This window comes from Podospora pseudopauciseta, chromosome 1 (genome assembly GCF_035222475.1).
Source record: "Podospora pseudopauciseta strain CBS 411.78 chromosome 1, whole genome shotgun sequence".
Classification (NCBI taxonomy): domain Eukaryota; kingdom Fungi; phylum Ascomycota; class Sordariomycetes; order Sordariales; family Podosporaceae; genus Podospora; species Podospora pseudopauciseta.
Genome location: NC_085892.1, coordinates 3,629,581 through 3,647,197, shown reverse-complemented (window position 1 = coordinate 3,647,197; position 17,617 = coordinate 3,629,581). Strand labels below are relative to the sequence as shown.

The 17,617-nt window shown below is 54.4% G+C and overlaps 4 protein-coding genes across 4 annotated transcripts; 3 read left to right on the top strand and 1 right to left on the bottom strand.

Moving 5' to 3' along the window:
- Positions 1–526: 526 nt before the first annotated feature.
- Positions 527–3,845, top strand: QC763_110130 (uncharacterized protein; the record flags this gene model as incomplete). The annotated part of the gene is made up of 3 exons (XM_062907604.1): positions 527–1,113; positions 1,162–1,428; positions 1,485–3,845. The coding sequence occupies exons 1-3, from the start codon at positions 1,111–1,113 to the stop codon at positions 3,843–3,845; spliced, it is 2,631 nt and encodes an 876-aa protein (XP_062770564.1). The 5' UTR covers positions 527–1,110.
- A 2,132-nt stretch (positions 3,846–5,977) lies between these two features.
- On the top strand, positions 5,978–7,273 carry QC763_110120 (uncharacterized protein; the record flags this gene model as incomplete). Its single annotated transcript, XM_062907603.1, has 1 exon — positions 5,978–7,273. The coding sequence occupies one exon, from the start codon at positions 5,978–5,980 to the stop codon at positions 7,271–7,273; it is 1,296 nt and encodes a 431-aa protein (XP_062770563.1).
- Positions 7,274–8,642: 1,369 nt separating this feature from the next.
- On the bottom strand, positions 8,643–11,854 carry QC763_110110 (uncharacterized protein). Its single transcript, XM_062907602.1, has 2 exons — positions 9,957–11,854; positions 8,643–9,900 (listed from the first exon to the last, which is right to left on the bottom strand). The coding sequence occupies exons 1-2, from the start codon at positions 10,409–10,411 to the stop codon at positions 8,919–8,921; spliced, it is 1,437 nt and encodes a 478-aa protein (XP_062770562.1). The 5' UTR covers positions 10,412–11,854; the 3' UTR covers positions 8,643–8,918.
- A 44-nt stretch (positions 11,855–11,898) lies between these two features.
- QC763_110100 (uncharacterized protein) lies at positions 11,899–17,244 on the top strand (the record flags this gene model as incomplete). The annotated part of the gene is made up of 5 exons (XM_062907601.1): positions 11,899–14,613; positions 14,671–15,000; positions 15,054–15,283; positions 15,337–16,863; positions 16,981–17,244. The coding sequence occupies exons 1-5, from the start codon at positions 12,792–12,794 to the stop codon at positions 17,242–17,244; spliced, it is 4,173 nt and encodes a 1,390-aa protein (XP_062770561.1). The 5' UTR covers positions 11,899–12,791.
- Positions 17,245–17,617: the final 373 nt, after the last annotated feature.

The window sequence follows — 17,617 nt, the reverse complement described above, 5'->3', positions numbered from 1 at the left end:
TGGAAGGGATCTGGAATATGGAATGCCAGCGGATGTATGCCGGATCTTATGACCGGCCGCGCTGAGGCCGATTTGATAGACCTTTTCCCGCAAGATTCGGCCTGATGAGCGGAGGCAAGGTGAGAAAAAGGAACACAAGGAGGTCGGGGAGCGGCGGGCCAGGTCCAGTTCAGTTGTTGCCAGGGCAGGGAAGAGTCTGGAGTGTTGTGGGGGGATGGGATGGATGTTTGACAGGAAGGGCTTAGCGCCTGTCACTGGGCGCTTAAGCCGTCTATTTCGAAGCGATTTTGTGCAGATGGACCAATTGCAACACAGCATTGCTCGGTACCATTCAAGCACCACATGAATTTCTCACCAATGACAACAACTCACCACCCATCCTCTCACCGTCCGTCTGCACATCCGTGACTTCTCTGCAGTCCATGCAGAGTGGACTGCAGAGAGATGTGGCCATCTGCCCAACCAGCCTTCGCCTTTCGGCCGTCCCTAGTTCGATGCGATGCCCTGCTATAATTATACCCCGGAATGGGTGCGTGCTAGGGGAAACCTGGAAGGGTGGAAGGGTGTTCCTGCGAGTCTTGCTACTGCTGCTGCTGCTTTCATGCGTGTCTCTGCGAGTGCCGGACAGAGGATGGATGGATGGATAGATGGCATGCTACCTATCTCTTCATTCTCCGGCCCCCAACACTTAACACTTATCACACCACACCACACCACACCGACCGATCACATTGTGACCGGCCACCTTGGACACTGCACCGCACCGCAGCGCACCGCACCGTTGCCTCCCATCCGAGCGCTTGCACATCTGCTGTAGTAGCAGTAACCCCGACATCGCGGCTTGCCATACCGTGGACCGTGGTACATAACCCATATCTGTAGCCGCCCGCCACACCGTCCCACCTCTTGTCCTCTTCTCCCGCTTTTGGCTTCAAGCAGTGACCGAGTCGGCATGCGAACAACAGTGTCTAGTTCGTCCCAACTACTCCGTCTTAAGAACCTATCTTGTCTTTTTGAAAGGCAAACACTGCCGGCAACGGCACTAACTCCTTACCTTGGCAAACAATTTACTCTGCCAATCTCACCTGTTACACCGAGTCTGATTTCACAATGGTAGGCATGAATAGCTGAATAGTGAGTGAAATACTAACAATTTTATAGGCTCAAGTACGCTTCGCTCCACGAGAGCACCCGCAGATGGAAATGAGGGAAAAGGGGAGGGCGAGGGGTCCGGTATTCACAACGCCGGCTTTCAATGACAGGCCAAACTCTGTGTACACGGAATTCATGGAGTCAGAAGCCGAGATGGGCCACGAACATGATGATCATGATGACGACGACGACGACGACGAGGTCTACAGCGAATTCGGGGATCTGGAAGGAATCGAAGATGGCGAATGTTCCCCCCGTGCCAGCATTGGCGGTTCGGTGCGTTGATCACCCCTGATGTGGACAGAGGGGCAGTTGCTAACAACAACACGCAGTCCGGCCAACACAGCTTTACCACCCTCTCCACATACGACGAGGTCCAAACACCAAGGTCCCTGCGGCAACGGCCCTTCGCATTCGACACGTATGAAGTGAAGCAGCAACCAGTAGAAGGCCCGAGAGGTCCTCACCTGTTCCGGAGCTCCATGTCCTCGGCCCAGTCCATCGAGTTGCAACATGCGCTTTCGCTCTCGCCTGTGACGCCCAAGAAGCCACATCTGATGGACTACCAGCTTCAGGATGTTCACCTCACCGCTCTGCCAAAAAAGAGGCGCAACACGGCCGGCCCTTTTGAGTTTACCGACGAGGAGCTTGATACGTCGGCGCTGCATATGTGGTCTCCGGAAATGGTTGCGCAGAGGATGCTGAATGCCGGTGTTGAGCTTCCCGCCGCGGAAAAGTTTGTCGAGAATGATATCACGGGTGCTATTTTGATCACGTTGAAGTTTGAGGACTTGAAGGAGCTAGGGATTTCATCTTTTGGCGTGAGGACGTTGGTTTGGGAGGAGATTCACAGCATGAGGGACATGCAGAAGCCGGAGCCTATGCCCGAGACACCGATTGAGGATGAGCCGGACAAGCAGGTCAGAAGGGAACTCAAGAGGAAGGAGAGCGGCGCGACCAAGGACAAGCGGAAGCCGAGGTTGAAGATTAACGATGTCATCTCTCCTTTGGAGTCGGTGTCCATCGTGGGTATTGAGCAGGTACTGCCAAAGCCTCACCAGTGCTCCAAGGGCGAGAACTGCTCCAAGGCCAAGAGATACAAGCGGCTGATGGAGGCCTTCCAGAAGGACCACCCGTTCCTCAACGACAAGGGCGTCATCATGCTTGCCGGCGACCTTGGAAAGGTCACCGCTACCACGGGTCTAGGCGCGCCGGAAGAGGACGAGTTCCGCCCGGTATCCGACGTCGTCCCTTCTGTGGTGGCTTCATCCGATGTCATGGGACCCGGTGCCTTCACAACAATGCAGTACCTCCAAGAAGCTGCCCTTCGTAATGTCGAGACAAGAGACGCCCAGGACAACGTCCGTCACTTCCTCGACTTCCAACACCAACACTCCACCAGCAGCGAAGTCCCCCCAACACCACCCTTTGAGATCTCCCCCGTGAGCAACTCCCCGGTCTACGGCAGCAACACCACCACCCCCCAACCTCACACCGGCCTCCGCGGCCTCCCCAAGCTCTCCATCCCAACCCACCCATCCACCACCACACCCAACACCTACGACCCTCAATCCGCCCGCACCCGCTCCGCCCGCCCAATCTCCCAAGTCATCCCCTCCTTCCGAGAACTCTCCCCCTCTTCGTCAGAGTCCACCCCCACCGGCGCCGCTCCCATGTACCGTTTCGGCACACCCTTCTCAGAAATGGACGTGCCCATCACCATCACCTCCCTCCCCGCCCCCTCGCGTGACTTTTCGCAGTCTGTGCCCCCCGACATGAACTACCGCAACCCCACGATGCGGTCTCTGTCGCGCAACACCATCCGCCGGCCCTCCTTCCCCGTCATGCCGGCCCTCGACGAGAACAGCATCGTCTCCCCCCTTTCCAACAACAACAACAACAACAACAACATCCCCTCCACCCTCAACCGCTCTTTTTCGCAGCGTCGTCCGTTGCAGGCTCCCCCGAGGGTAAACTACCCCTGGACACAAACCGACCGCCCCACGTTGGAAAAAGCCATCCCCCCTACAACAACAGCTACTACTACTACTATTACTACTACTGCTACAACCAACAACCCCACCGGTGTGAAAACAGTCAACATCAACGGCCGACTGTCGCCCGTGAGCGATAAACCCACCCCTGACATGACGGGTGGCGAGGCTATCAGTTATCAAGGTCTCATGAAGAAGAGAAAAACAAAGATGCTCAGGCACGAGTGGCACGAGCATTTCTTTAGACTTCAGGGGACAAGGCTGACGATGCACAAGGATGAAAAGGAGAAGAATAGGACGTTGGAGTATATCGATATTGATGACTATGCTATTGCCTGCAGCAGCATGCAGCAGAGCGGGAATAAGCTGGGGGCGGCGTTCAAGGCGATGCATATCCGACGGGGGAGTGATGAGTTGGCGAGGAGGGGGGATGTGGGTGCTTTTAGTTTTCAGCTGGTGCCGCAGGATGGTAGGAAGGCGCTTGGGCTGGGGGGGGTGCTCAGTAAGAAGAAGGAGAGCGGTGCTGGGGGGGAGAGGGAGGGGATTGAGGGGGCGGTGAATGGGACGGGGAAGACGCATCACTTTGCGGTCAAGGGGAGGGATGAGAGGATTGATTGGATGAGGGAGTTGATGCTTGCTAAGGCCATGAAGCAGAAGGGGGAGGGGTTTGAGGTTGTGGTGAATGGGAATATGATTTAGGGCTTGGAAAGGGGGGTTGGTTTCCTTTGGTAATACTCCGCTCTTGGCTTTTTTTTTCTTTTTTCTTTTTTTTTTTTTTTTTTTTTTTTTTCTCATTGGATTTCGACATGATATCTATACCCCTGCTTATACCCTCTTCTTCTTTTTCACTCCTCTTTTCTTTATGTACCTTTTACTTTTTTCATTGACGATGATACCTTACCAGTCTGTTATTGCTTTTTTTGGGTTTTGATACGTACTTTTTCACTTTCATTTTGGATGATCATTTATGCATAAATTGGGGCATATTTTTATGGACTTCTTTTAGGCTACTTTGGGTCTCTTCTTCACCTTTTTCTCTAGCTTTGACATGTTGATTGCCTTTTTAGATTGAGAGAGAGACCTTTGAAAGAAAGCCTGATCAGATAACCTATGGCGACATAGTCTGTTGGCGACGCTCTTTTATGGATTGATGAATATTTGGATATGATTGGGGTTTTTGGGAGGATGTGGGATTAGTTTAGGGGATAAGTGAAGAATGAAAAGTATTGAGATTGAATATTTTTATGCACTCTTTGGTGGATGTGAGACTGTTTGTCTGTGTCTTCATTCAGTAACTTTTGTGTTGAAGCAAAACGGGTTTCAACCATGATGATTGACACATCACACTCTTCATTGTGTTAGAGATTGAATATAATATTTTCGCTGGGGCCTACATATCACCATCTCATCTCACAACCGTCCGTGTCTCATCAACAAAGCGCACCTCAAGCCCAATCCCAACCTACTGAACCTGCCACTTTTGAAGCCGAACAATGGGGATTATTATATGTTTGTTTTTCTGAGAGTTGCATGTGGTCAAGGCCACAACGGGCCAGGACTGTTTCGGGGGTCTGGCGCGAAACAAAGTGGGCTTCCCGTCTTTTCGGGTCCGGGTTCGGTAGACGGCCCCTCCGGCCAGATCTGAGGCCTGCGTTGGGTGGTACCATTCCACAACACACACTGCCGAGGAAAGGGTATCACGGATCTACAGTTTTTGCCAAGAGGAAACCGGGCTTTGTGATATGAAGCGCGGTAAACCTCGGCTTGATGTGAGGTGTGGTGGATATCAGACTTGCCATCATCGCATCAGGACAGGGCGGCGCGGCCGCGAGAGTTGGGATACTGGATGTTAGATACCCGCCCAGCTTGCAAAACCAAGACTCTAAGCCCCGATGACCACGTATGATGCCGAGGAAGAAAAAAAAAAAACGAGGCCTCTTTTATCATGGGAAGCGCGCTTGACGGGTATGCGGGCTGGCGATAACGGGCCTTTTTTTCCTTTTTTTTTTGGAGATTCTTGAGTTGTTGTTCCTGGCGTTAAAACAAGGCTGTGTGGTTGATGCGGGTACCTGGACCGTGCACGCTGCCAACAAGTGTAAGGTGGAGTCATTTTTATGTAACCCAAAATAGCACAATCTGGTTGGGCTGTCCAATCAGGTGGTCGGCCTCGGCCTGTCACGACTGTTCTCCAAACGCCCAGTTGCCCGTTTGGGACGGAGCCAACGGTGAAAGAGAGTTGCTCACCACCACTCGTTTTCTGGCAGGGTCATATGGTCACCCCAGGAGGTCATCGGCGCTTCAACAGCGACCTCTCAACCGCCCGCAGCTCGACATGGCCCAGAATATTCCTGATGGGTCCGCAGCAGGGTCCGTTGGACAGGACAGGACGGCTTCTTCTGCCCGACCTGCTAACCTGACCCTGCGTCTAGTTTCTGCGCGAGAATAGCCAGAGATCTTGTCTCGATGGAGTTGAAGGCGAAATGCGTCATCTCATCTCTGCTTCGATATACACTCGAGGTGGCCTGTGGCCCTCTTTTTTTTATCTCTCTTTCTCTCTCCTCTGCTCACTAGCTACCAGTCAGGTTTGGTTCTGCAAATCACTTACAGTGTTGTTGCGTGGTTCGACTATTCCACAAGTTCATCTTATGTCTTTTTCCTTTCTTACTCGGGCCAAACCGAAGCGATAGCAACATCACACACTGTTTCGGTGAACACCGTGTGCCTGCCAGCGTGGGATACCTAATATAGGACACAGCTCATTACCCAGGCGTCACAACGCCTGCCCAGACAAACGTTATCAAGGGTTATTATAACACCGGTTCCTCTCCGAGATGGCCAGGAGACGAACAGCCCTCCGAGCCATCGCTCTCGCCATGATCTTGGCGACCGCGTCCGCGATCCCGACGACATACGAGATATTCGCCAGGCAAGAAGACACATGCGGTGCACCAAACTTTTCAGGATGCGGCAACGCCAACGTCCCCAGCTCTTTCTGCTGCCCAACAGGCGACAGGTGCCTCGTCCTCGCCGGCAACACCACAGTCGTTTGCTGTCCGAACGGTTCAACATGTCAAAAGCTCCGGCCCATCGACTGCAACATTGAGCTTCAAGACGCCGACAAGGCCCCCGACTCTGTCATCAAGACAACCGCCCTCGGGGGCTCTCTGCCCAAATGCGGCTCTGATTGCTGTCCGTTTGGGTACTCGTGCGTTAATGGCGAGTGTGTCATGAACACCAACCAGAACTCTGCACCTTCGCAGTCGAGCACACCATCTTCGAGACCTTCTACCACCCCCACGTCGAAACCATCGACAACCGCGAGTCCGTCAGAGACGCTGACCGCGACGGCAGTCCCGCAGTCTGCCGGTCCTCCGATCGCCGGAATCGCGGGCGGTGCCGCAGCGGGAGCAGTGGTATTAATCATCGCCGGCGTCCTCGCCTTCATCTTCATCCGCAAGAGAAAGGCTGGCCAGACGGCTTCGTCGTCAAGCTCACCCCTCAAACTCTCGCGGTCGACCTCCTCCTTTGGCAACATCATCTCCGCCCCTATCCTCCACGACGATAAACCGGCGTTGAGAACAGATTTCGGAGCCAGGCTGCCCACCCCGCAAATGCTCAACAACAACGCGATGGACATGCGAAACTCGGTTCTCTCCTACGACAACAACCAGATTGTTGCTTCACCTCCAAATCAGAATAGGAGGATGAGCAGTGTTGCTTATGGGGGGTTGATTGCGGATTATTCACCCCAGCAACCGGGCGGGCAGAGGAAGTATGTGGATATGCCGGATATGCCGGTTAGTGATGATGGGAATCCGGGGTACCAGGGGGGACTGGCGCCGAGGACGCCGGAGCAGCAAGGGAGGGAGGTGAGTGGTGTTAGTATCAATATTTTTGCGGATCCGAGGAATATCACGCCGGATCGGACGCCGCAACAGGGGGATGATGGGAGGAGGTATACGGATATGACTACTTTTACGGAGATGTTGGACCGGGCGGATTTGGGCGGGGTTGCGAGGGGGGATGGGTATGTTAGTGGGCGGGTTGGGGAGGAGTATGGAGGGAGGGAGGGGGACAGGTATCAATATGGGGGTAATGGGGGAGGATATGGGGGGTTAGGGAGGTAGTTGATAAGGGGGGAGGGGCTGTGTTCTTTTCTGTTGTGTTGTTTTATTTGCTTGTTTTATCACTTTGGAAAAGGGGATTGGGGCATATATCCAAGGCGTTTTGATTTTTTTGTCTTTTTTTTTTCTCTTTTTTTTTTTTGGAAAAGAAGGAGTATAAGATTGGAGCTTCTCAGGAAGGGGAGAAGCAAGCTAGCATCATCACTGACTGGCGTCGGTCATTTATTTCTTTTGTTTTGGGATTGGAATGGTTATACCCCCTTCTTTTCTTTTGTCACCCTTGCCTCCACCCCTGGTGGATGGATGGATATATTTTTGAAGATCTTTGCAAGAGTTGTAATTAATGAGGAAGACAGCCGCGATTATTTTACTTACTGGTAGAAAGTGTGATTTCATGCGGTGAATAGAAATGGCGTGAGTGAGGATGGAGACCATTGTCCCATGTCAGTATTGACTGACTGAAACGCACATCATAATCTATCACCACCACCTTTCCGGTCTGTGTGTGACCTTATCCCGCCCCTACCAAAGGCTCAACCTGCTCGTCACACCAACCCCCCAAAATCCCCCGTCCCGCCCGTTTCCCCCTTCCTCCCTCTACCTAACGGCCATCTTGAGGTCCTCTCTGATGGGGTAAATCCCCCCACAGGGAATAACTAGTGTCAAGTCAGCATCATCATCACCCAACTTTTCCTTCTCCAATGAGGAGTAGGTGGGCAGGTAGGTAGGTATCGCACTCACCTCCGGTTCTCCACCGTTCCTTCCGCCGTCACCTCAGGCGCCAAACCAGCCCAGACCTCGGTCACACCCCCGTTCTCAGCCGGGTACCCGAGCACCTTGGCCGCCGGCCGTATCTTGAGCTCCCGGTCATCAGACAACCCACTCCTCAGGATTCCCCCGGGTTCACCGCCACACCCACCACCCCTTTGTCTTCATACCGCCTGTCTGACTCCACTGCCTGCGCCCAGGCTCCGGTTTTGGACACGGGAGCATCTTTGGTCGGGGGTGGTGTTGGTGAAATCACCACCCGTTAGACACCCCATCTGTGCCCCCAACCCGAGGCTCGGCAAAACATCCCCATGCCGTAAGAACTAAAAAAGATAAACAGGGACATAGGAGTTCGCCGTGGGAGTTGGGGCGGGAGGGTTTGATGGATCGGACGGCAGCTGAGAATTTGGACTCGGAAGCGAGCTGCCATCCAGAGTTTTCCATTGAGGGAGCAGGGCTGTTGTGTGACAGAGAACCCTGATGCCTGAAGTGGCGCCGGTGACGAGAAAGACTTCTTTTCCTGTTTGGTCGGGGAACGAAGTTGGGGGGGGGGGGGAAGAAGTTTGTTAGTGAAGATTTGGTGGCATCTTGTTAGAGTGGTATATGGTGGCGAGAAGGGGAGAAGGTAAGGAATTCCGAATACGGGGACTAGAAGGAATTTTCAAGGGGTTTGAAGCCGAGGTACTTCGCCATCTCTGCCAGTCAGATATCTAATTCTCCTTCAGTAGGTACAGATACCCCTAATAGCCGTCAACCTCGATAGCAATCAATCTGTAGCAATTCGCATTGATGGACCAGAGCTGTACAGTTCAAGATGCTTCATTCATATGTGCAGTAGCCCCTTATTTACCCCTGCCTTCCCCAGCCTTACAGCCCTCACCTAAAACTTGTAAGTGATAGTCTTGGTCCTCACCCACTCCGCCATCCCCGTGGCAGTATTGAACCTCCCATACCCGCTCGCCTTCGCGCCACCGTGCGGCAGCGCACTCTCGTCATGCACCGTCATGCTATTGATGTGCACCGCCCCCGTCTCGATCTCCTTGGCAAACCTCAACCCCCTCCTCAGATCCTCCGTGAAGACCGCCGACGTGAGACCATACTCGGTGTCGTTCGCAACCTCCAGCGCCTCCTCCTCCGTCTCAATCTCATACAACGCCACCGACGGCCCAAAGCTCTCCGTCTGGTAGATCTCCATCTCCCTGTTCGCATTGTTGATCACAACCGGCTTCATCCTCGTGTCGCTCTTCTCCACAGCGTCAGGGTTGCCGTACAGCAACTCGCCGCCCTTGGCCAGCGCATCCTTGATGAGAGCCTTGTTCTTGGTCACAGCCGCGCTGTTGATCAAGATAGGCGCGTCGGGAGCAGACCCGAAAATCTGGTCAATGGCGCCGACAAACCTCTTCTCGAATTCGGCCTTGACGTTTTTGTGAACCAGGATGCGCTCGGTAGACATGCAGATCTGGCCGCTGTTGAGGAAGGCGCCGAGGGCGCACTGGAAGGCGGCGTTGTCGAGGTCGGCGTCCTCCCAGACGATGGCGGGGGCCTTGCCGCCGAGCTCGAGGAGGACGGGCTTGAGGTTCTCGCCCGCCAGACGGCCGATGATGCGGCCGACGCCGGTGGAGCCGGTGAAGTTGATCTTCTTGACGGCCGGCTCGGCGATGAGGTTGGCCGTGATGCGGGGGGCGTCCTGGGGGGAGTGGACGAGCATGTTGAGGACGCCGGCGGGGAGGCCGGCCTCGTGAAAGACGGAGCAGAGGCCCCACATGGTGCGGGGGCAGGCTTCGCTGCCCTTGAGGATGGCCGTGTTGCCGGCGGCGATGGGGAAGAGGATGGAGCGGATGCCGAGGATGTAGGGGGCGTTCCTGGTCTGCATGTCAGCTTTTGATGTGAAGCGCTGCGTGCCATCAGGGCAACATACCATGGGGCAATGGCGAGAATGACACCAAAGGGCTCCCTGACGATCATGGCGCCGGTCTCAGGATCGGCAGTGGTGGGAATGGTGCCCTCGAGAGTGCGGATCCGGCCGCCAATGTCAAGGCAGAAGTCCTTCGCGACGTCCAAGTTGAAGTCGGCCCACTGGCGAGGGGCACCAGTCTCCTGCATCATGTAGTCCCCGAGCTCCTCCTTCCTCCTCTCAAAGATCTCAGCAGCCTTCAAGAAGACATCCCGGCGCTCCTTGGGGAGTGTCTTCTTCCACGTCTTGAAAGCCTTGTCGGCGGCCTCGACGGCCTTCTTCACGTCGGCATCCGAGGCGGCACCGGACCGGTGGATGGCCTTGCCGGTGACGGGCGAGATGACATCGTACTGCTTCTCGGCGTGGTACTCCTCGCCGTTGATCCAGAAAGGGACCGAGTAGGTGGCGGCGTCAGACATGATGGGCGAAAAAGGCGGGGAAAGAGAGATGGGAAAGAAGACAAAGGCAAGGTACAGTCCGGGGTATCAACAAGAAGAAAACAAGGAAGGGGCTACAGCAGAAGTGAGATCCAGAGGAACGGGAACAAGGCCGATGAAGCTGGGGAAAAGCGGGAGAAAAATAGGAAGAAGACAGACATGATCGGTCATCATGTGGGGGGTGAACCTGGATTGGCCTGGAGGAGCAGAGTCTGGGATCTTGTCACAGGCCGGCATGTGGGTATCGCGAGGGGCGTTACCCCTGGATGAGTGCCGTCCCCGGAGACCGTGGCCAAGATGGGGTTGTGAAGCGGCGCGCATGTGGGAGGGTATAAAACACTGAAAACACTTGCCGGCCTGCCCTGGTGATGCTGGGTTCCTACTTGTCTGTCATGACAATGATCAGTTATGATTGGTTGTCCAAAGGTGAAGAGAAGGCCACCATCATCATCTCATCTCATCGTAGACAGCTGCCATCCGAAGATGCAGAAAATGCCATGTTTGAACCTTCCCTTTCCAGTGACGTTGTTCAACGGGGCAAATCCGATGGCAAAACCCAGCTCCCCGGTGACCCCTCCATCTCTCTAGACCCTTCCTGCGGGGTCTCCAGGTGGGGTACTCATGGTGGGGAGCATGTTCGGCATTCATCGCGGGTGCTGCGTTCGGAGGCTCAGCCTTGCTTCGACTCCGGGTTCTGGACGCCAGGGGCTCGGAATGCGGAACAAGAAAGACCTGGTGGCAGCGTGACAGCCAGAATTTGGGGTCGAGGGGGGTGGGAGGGGGGGCCGATAAGACATTGTCGATGAGTCGCACACTCGTCAGCATGTCACTATAGAGCAACCATCACACGGTGCGTCCCAAGAGCCGCAAGATGTCTCGACCGGAGCGTTGTCGTAGTAGTATTGGGGAGTGAACCCACGTGCTGAACGGCCCGAAGGATACCCGGCGACGTGCCCCCGGCATCCGGTGCCGGCGAATGTGTGGAGAAGTGGAGTCACGGGCTTGGCCCTGTCTTGTCTCCGGCTTCATCTTGACCACACAGCCCGGGGCTTGTTGTAGAGCCGTGATTCGGGGCTGGACCGTAAAGTCTCGATTCTCATCAAGGTGGACAAACAGTCTCTGTTCCCAATTTGTTAGCTTGGGTTACTCGGCTAGAAGACCTCCCGAGTCAGTCATCCGAACCGGTGAGACGTGTCAAAAGTGTCAACTGCTGTGCGCTGGTGGAACAGGCACGACGGGGTGCTATAAAATATGATTTTCGAGATGGTCCAAAAGTCAGTGTTGAGAACGTGAAATCCAAGTGGTGGTTTGGTAACGACAACTGCCGGCAACTGTTAGCAATGCCCGCCCAGTGAAATGCAAGCGATCCACAGAAGGTCGCATCGGCTTCGACATCGCGAATGGAACCGTGTTTTGGGGGCATTATATACGGAACAATGCAAAATCCCATGTTTCTGAGTGGAAATCCCATCTCTGAGCAGAGTTATCCAGCTGAGGGCGGTGAGGGTCACAGTTGTACAAACTGCGAGATGACATTGGTCTGACACCCCTCCCGCTTTCGTCTGACCCAGTGCTTCCGTTCGGCGCATTCCATTGCTGTTTCGGACACACGATCTTCACGATAGTGACCGCTGAGGTAGCATTGCCACTTCAGAAAATCTGGTGCTGACCCTCCACTGTTCCATCCTCGTGGATGGTCCCTTGTTACCGTTCATCGGATGTTCAACCGTACTAGTGTTCAGCTAACGGCTCAATGGGAGAGTTTGCTCTGATCTTTTAGGGATGTGATTGCCAATGACGACACCGGGAGCAGAAACAAAGGGTTTCTGCAAAGCTCCGGCCTTGACTAAACCAACCTTAAAGCCGCTCAGGTCGGATTACGCAGCTGGCCTAGGTACCGCTGGCACTGGGCAAAAAAGCCACCCCAGGGGCCTAGTCGATTCTTTCCATTTGCATCTGAATTACCAGAGAGAGCGAGGTGGGAGTAGATTATCTCGCACTGCTTTCCAATCTTCGACTTGCTATCGCGACCTCATACCATACACTTTCTGTGCTTCCATTGAATCAGCCGCGCCCTTCACAACACAACGCGAGGTCTAAGACGGAGATGCCCAGCTTAACGTGACAAAAGAGTTCGGAAGCCGCCGGTGGGAGTTTAGTCACTGCTGATGCTGTCCAGTGTCTGGACCAATTCGAACTGAAACTATCTAGCCAAAGACACAACTCCTGGCTACCCAAAAAAGTTTTTGTTTTGACGACCAAATCACATACGCACACATAGACCCCGCCAAACCTCAAATCCAGCCATCTTGGGCTCGCGGGCCGTTGTCTGCTCGATGCCCCTCCTGACGGCGACGTCGACATGACGCCCAGTCAAGAGTTACAGGAGACCAGCTGCGCCGTCGACACCAGCCCAGCAGTCGCTGTCCGCCAATCCCCGCACTTGACCCCAGACGACACGCAGTATTTTGGTCGATATACCCGCCATCACAGTCGACCTCAGTCGCCGGCCTACAATGTGGCCCCTGTAGTCGGTAATCGGTTCGTTAGGGACGCTCCCTTACTCACGCCAGGTGTTCCTCGATCGCAAAACGCCAGTCCATTTCGCATACCGATGCCATGTATCACGCCCGGACAAGTGGCCTTCTCAGCCTTACAATTTCTCCCAGTACCCGTGCTTGTTTTGGACGGCTTAAAGACGGTAGCTTTGGCAAACGAAGCCATGGGAAGACTGCTCGGTATGATACCCGAAAATGTTGGTGCCGACGGTGACGGCATGGTACCCGTCGTGGACATTCTTCGCGGCAAGACCCTGGCTCAGGTGGGCATTGATCTGGTTCAGGACGGCGTTCCGGTTTGGCTTGATTGGGAGCAATTTCTCAACCAAGCTGCTGTCGAAACGGGAGGTGGAAGTCCATCGGCGACAGCCGACGGCGCCGTCGAGGTCGACGGAGATGTCACGCCAATACCGGATGGAGCGAACGATGGCCACGTTTTCAATGGAAAACCCCATGACCGCACGCCTACCCTCGCCATCGAGGTGGTGATTTCTCCCAAAGATGTCACCAGTTCCACGTATGATCCTCGAGCAAGGCACAACTTGTCGGTTTCCCAAAGGCGTGCCAAAATGATCATATCGGTCTGGGATGTCAGCGAAGGCCAAACTTTCTTCACGTTGACCTTCACCAACACCAACTCGGCTTTCAGCCCCGCCATGAGTAGGAGAAAATCGACGGCCAAAGCGAGTTATTTGGAAGCTGCCGAGCGGAAGTCTATACCTCATGTCAGCAACCCACCTTCTGCGGCCTCTAGCAGGGACTCCAACGCTTCCTCCTCGTTCAAGCTCAGCCCTTCTGCCGTGTCCTTTTCCGCCAACCCGTTCCCCCCCTTTGGACCGCCCGCTGCCTCAGCACCCTCAAGCGCGCCGTCGGTACTCCAAAAGATCAACATCATGAAGGATGCCTTGCTTGACAACATCCAGACGCCCATCCTGGCCATGTGGAGAGACGGAAGTGTAACGCTTCCCAACCGTGCTGCCCGCAACTTGTTTGTCCGAAACGCTGACCTTGACAAGTCGGCTGATGGCTTTGATCTGCTGCCAAACTGGGTGGTATGGGACCAAGATTTTACGAAGCAGCTGGATCCGAGCGAGTATCCGATCGCTGTGCTGTTGCGAACCGAGAAGCCCTTTGTCGGCCTCCGCATCGGGATGCGTGATGAGCATGGGAAAAGTCTTATTTTTGACGTGGAGGGGGTGGCGATCAAGGATGAGAACACGGGGGAGTTTCTCGCCGGCGTCGTGACATGCCGGGATGTGACCAGGCTTCATGAGGAGCTGAACCAGATCAAGGCGGCGGATGAGGAGAGGTTTAGGCTTATTTGTGACACGATGCCGCAGTTGGTGTGGACGGCGACGCCTGATGGGCAGCATGATTTTTATAATAGTCGGTGGTATCATTACACTGGCCTGTCCGAGGAAGACTCGTTTGGTGAGGGGTGGTCGAAGCCTTTTCATCCGGATGACATGGTGGAGGCTGCGAAGCGGTGGAAGCACTCTCTTGCGACTGGCGAGCCCTACATGACGGAGTACAGGTGTCGCAGCAAGGATGGGGAGTGGAGGTGGTTTCTGGGGAGGGCGCTGCCGTTGCGGAATAAGCAGACGGGCAAGATTGAGAAGTGGTTTGGTGAGCTTTCGTCTGACCCTGGCAGATCTGTGACGGAGCACTCATTCGTTTGTTTAGGAACATGCACCGACGTCCATGAAAGCATCGAGACCAAGATCGAGGCTAACAGAACTCGGCAGCAGCTTCTCAGTGTTATCGCTCTGTCTAACATGACGATGTTTACGGTCGACCTGAACCGGAAGATCACCATGATTGAGGGAGCGCTGATATGGGACTATCAGTGTGACAATACCACCTCGCGCTGGTTTATTGGGGAGGATGTTTACGACGTGTTTAATCGTCTTAACTCGCAGCTGCCAGAGGGACAGATGCCGGCTTTCTTGAGTCCGCTGGAGTCTATTCTTGATGGGAGTACGACGAGGGAGGACTTTCAAGAGCATGAGATGGGTATGTTTTTGGGTCTAGCAAGCGACTATTGGTATATGCTGACATTGCAACAGATGGACGCTGGTACCGCACTCGGTTCCAACCCATTCTAGGGAAAAGAATCCGTGAGAGGGGGGAAGCAAACACCATCATCGAGGGCGTGATAGGCCTCATCATGGATGTTACCGAGCTCAAGGCGAGAGAACAGGACATCCAGGCGCAGGCTCAAGAAAAGAGACAACTGGTGGCTAATGAAGCTGCCGCCAAGGAGGCCAGCAGGTTGAAGTCGCAGTTTCTTGCTAATGTAGGTGGTGACACGTCTGATGAACAAACTGCGGGAGCTAACATTGGAGGTAGATGTCTCATGAAATTCGAACCCCCATCACAGGCGTGATCGGGATGTCGGAGCTGCTTCTCGACGTTGAGCTCACGGAAGAACAACGAGACATTACAGAAAACATCTACCGCTCCGCCAACGCGCTGTTGACGGTCATCAACGACATTTTGGACTTTTCCAAGGTGGAGTCGGGGAGGCTCGACATTGAAGAAGTCCAGTTCTCGCTCTCGGTTATCGTCCGAGATGTGTCCAAGATGTTGAGCTTTGCCGCCGAGCGAAAAGATTTGGCCTTTCATTCCGACATCTCGGAGGATATCGAGACTGACATGGTGGTTATGGGCGATCCTGGGAGGGTGAGGCAGATTATCACGAATCTGGTGACAAACAGCATCAAGTTCACCAACCATGGGCATGTCAAGTTTTCGGTTTTCAAGGAGAAGGACACGCCCGAGATCACCGAGATAAAGTTTGTGATCGAGGACACGGGGATCGGGATCGAGGAGGAGGTGAGGAAGAGGTTGTTTCAGCCTTTTAGTCAGGGTGACGCTTCGACGGCGAGGAAGTTTGGCGGGACGGGATTGGGGTTGACGATTTGCAAGCACCTGCTGGATTTGATGAAGGGGAGGATGGTGCTCGAGTCCACTCTTGGGACGGGGACGACGGCCACGTTTTGGATCCCGTTCAACAAGCCCCAGGGTGCTGCTCAAAAGTCCAGCCTTGTCCAGATTGATCCCATTCCTGATCGGTTGCAGTCGGAGATGAGCGTCTCGTGCCACAGCTCGGAGTACGACCATTCTATGGGAACGCCCCCCGAGATCGGTTCTGTACTTGGGGACAGGGGCCGTTCATCGTGGCGCAACTCGTCGTCGGTCAACCTACCTAGTGTGTCCTCGCCTGAGGAAGACCTGTCCCTGGAAGAGAGGTCCAAGATCCACATTTTGGTTGTGGAGGACAATGCTATCAATCAGCAGATTGCCATCAAAACGATTCGAAAACTCGGCTTTAATGTTGTTGCTGCCTGGAACGGGAAGGAGGCGCTGGATTACCTGATTGCGGCGGAGAAGGGGGAGAAGAAGAAGCCGGATATCATTTTGATGGATGTGCAGATGCCGCTGATTGATGGGTACAAGTGCACGCACTTGCTGAGGCACCACTTGCCGTACAAGTCTTTTGTGGGGGACGTGCCGATCGTGGCCATGACGGCGAGTGCGATTCAGGGGGATAGGGAGAAGTGCAAGAGGGCGGGGATGGATGATTATCTGAGCAAGCCGGTGAAGAGTAGGGTTTTGGAGAGGATGTTGGTCAGGTGGGGGAGTAAGGGGAGGAAAGGGGGAATGTTGGCGGTGGATGATGGGGTTGGGAGCAGTGTGGTGAGTGATTGTTCGGATTCGGGGGAGCATTGTGATAATGCGGGGATTCCGGGGGTTGGGGTGGAACATGATAGAGAGACGCATGAGGAACTGCCCACGCCTAAGCCTGGGGGGGAGGGGAGGGAGGAAAGGGGGCATTTTCCGGGGTATACGGTCGTGAGTGATGGGGTTGGGGTTGTAAGTGATGGGGTTGGGGTTGTAAGTGATGGGGTTGGGGTTGTAAGTGATGGTGGTGGTGGTGGTAGTGGTGGTGGTGGTGGGGATAGTACCACTCCCAAGTCTAACTCCCCGCAGAAAGGGCTGTCGAGGCCGGGGAGTGAGGAAAGGCTGGGGGGGGTGCCGATGTCGCCTGTTATTAAGCACTTTGAGGAGGACAAGGAGAGTGCGATGCACAGTCGGGATGATAAGCTGGTTGGGGCGGCGGGGATTGGGGGGGCGAAGAGTCCTTCCGTTCTTGGGGGGAAGAAGGAGGGGCTGGGGGAGAGGTTGACGGAGGAGAATGTGGAGAGGTTCAATTTGGAGGGGGGGCAAGGGGGAGGTAAAGGGGGGTACATATAATACGGACAAGGCAATTAGGGGCGGGGCGTTATAGACTGGGTTGGCTGGGGAAAGGGAACAAAAAGGACTGTTAGGTTCATTCATGGTTCTGGACTTGGGGGGAAAGGGGGTTATGGGTTAGGTATATGCATAGCCAGGTTTGGGCCTGGGCTGGGTTCATGTAACTTTGTGAGCGGTATATATGTCTTTTTTCGCAAGGAGTTTGGAGATTTTTGAGTGTTGTCTGCTCAGTTCTCATGTCAACACAGGAGTCGTTGGCTATTCTCACAACCTGAACAGCACCACCAACCCCTTTACCACCCATTAAGATCACAAATCACTCACAATAAACACCCCAACCACAAAATATTCCTAATACCTTGATTTATAAATA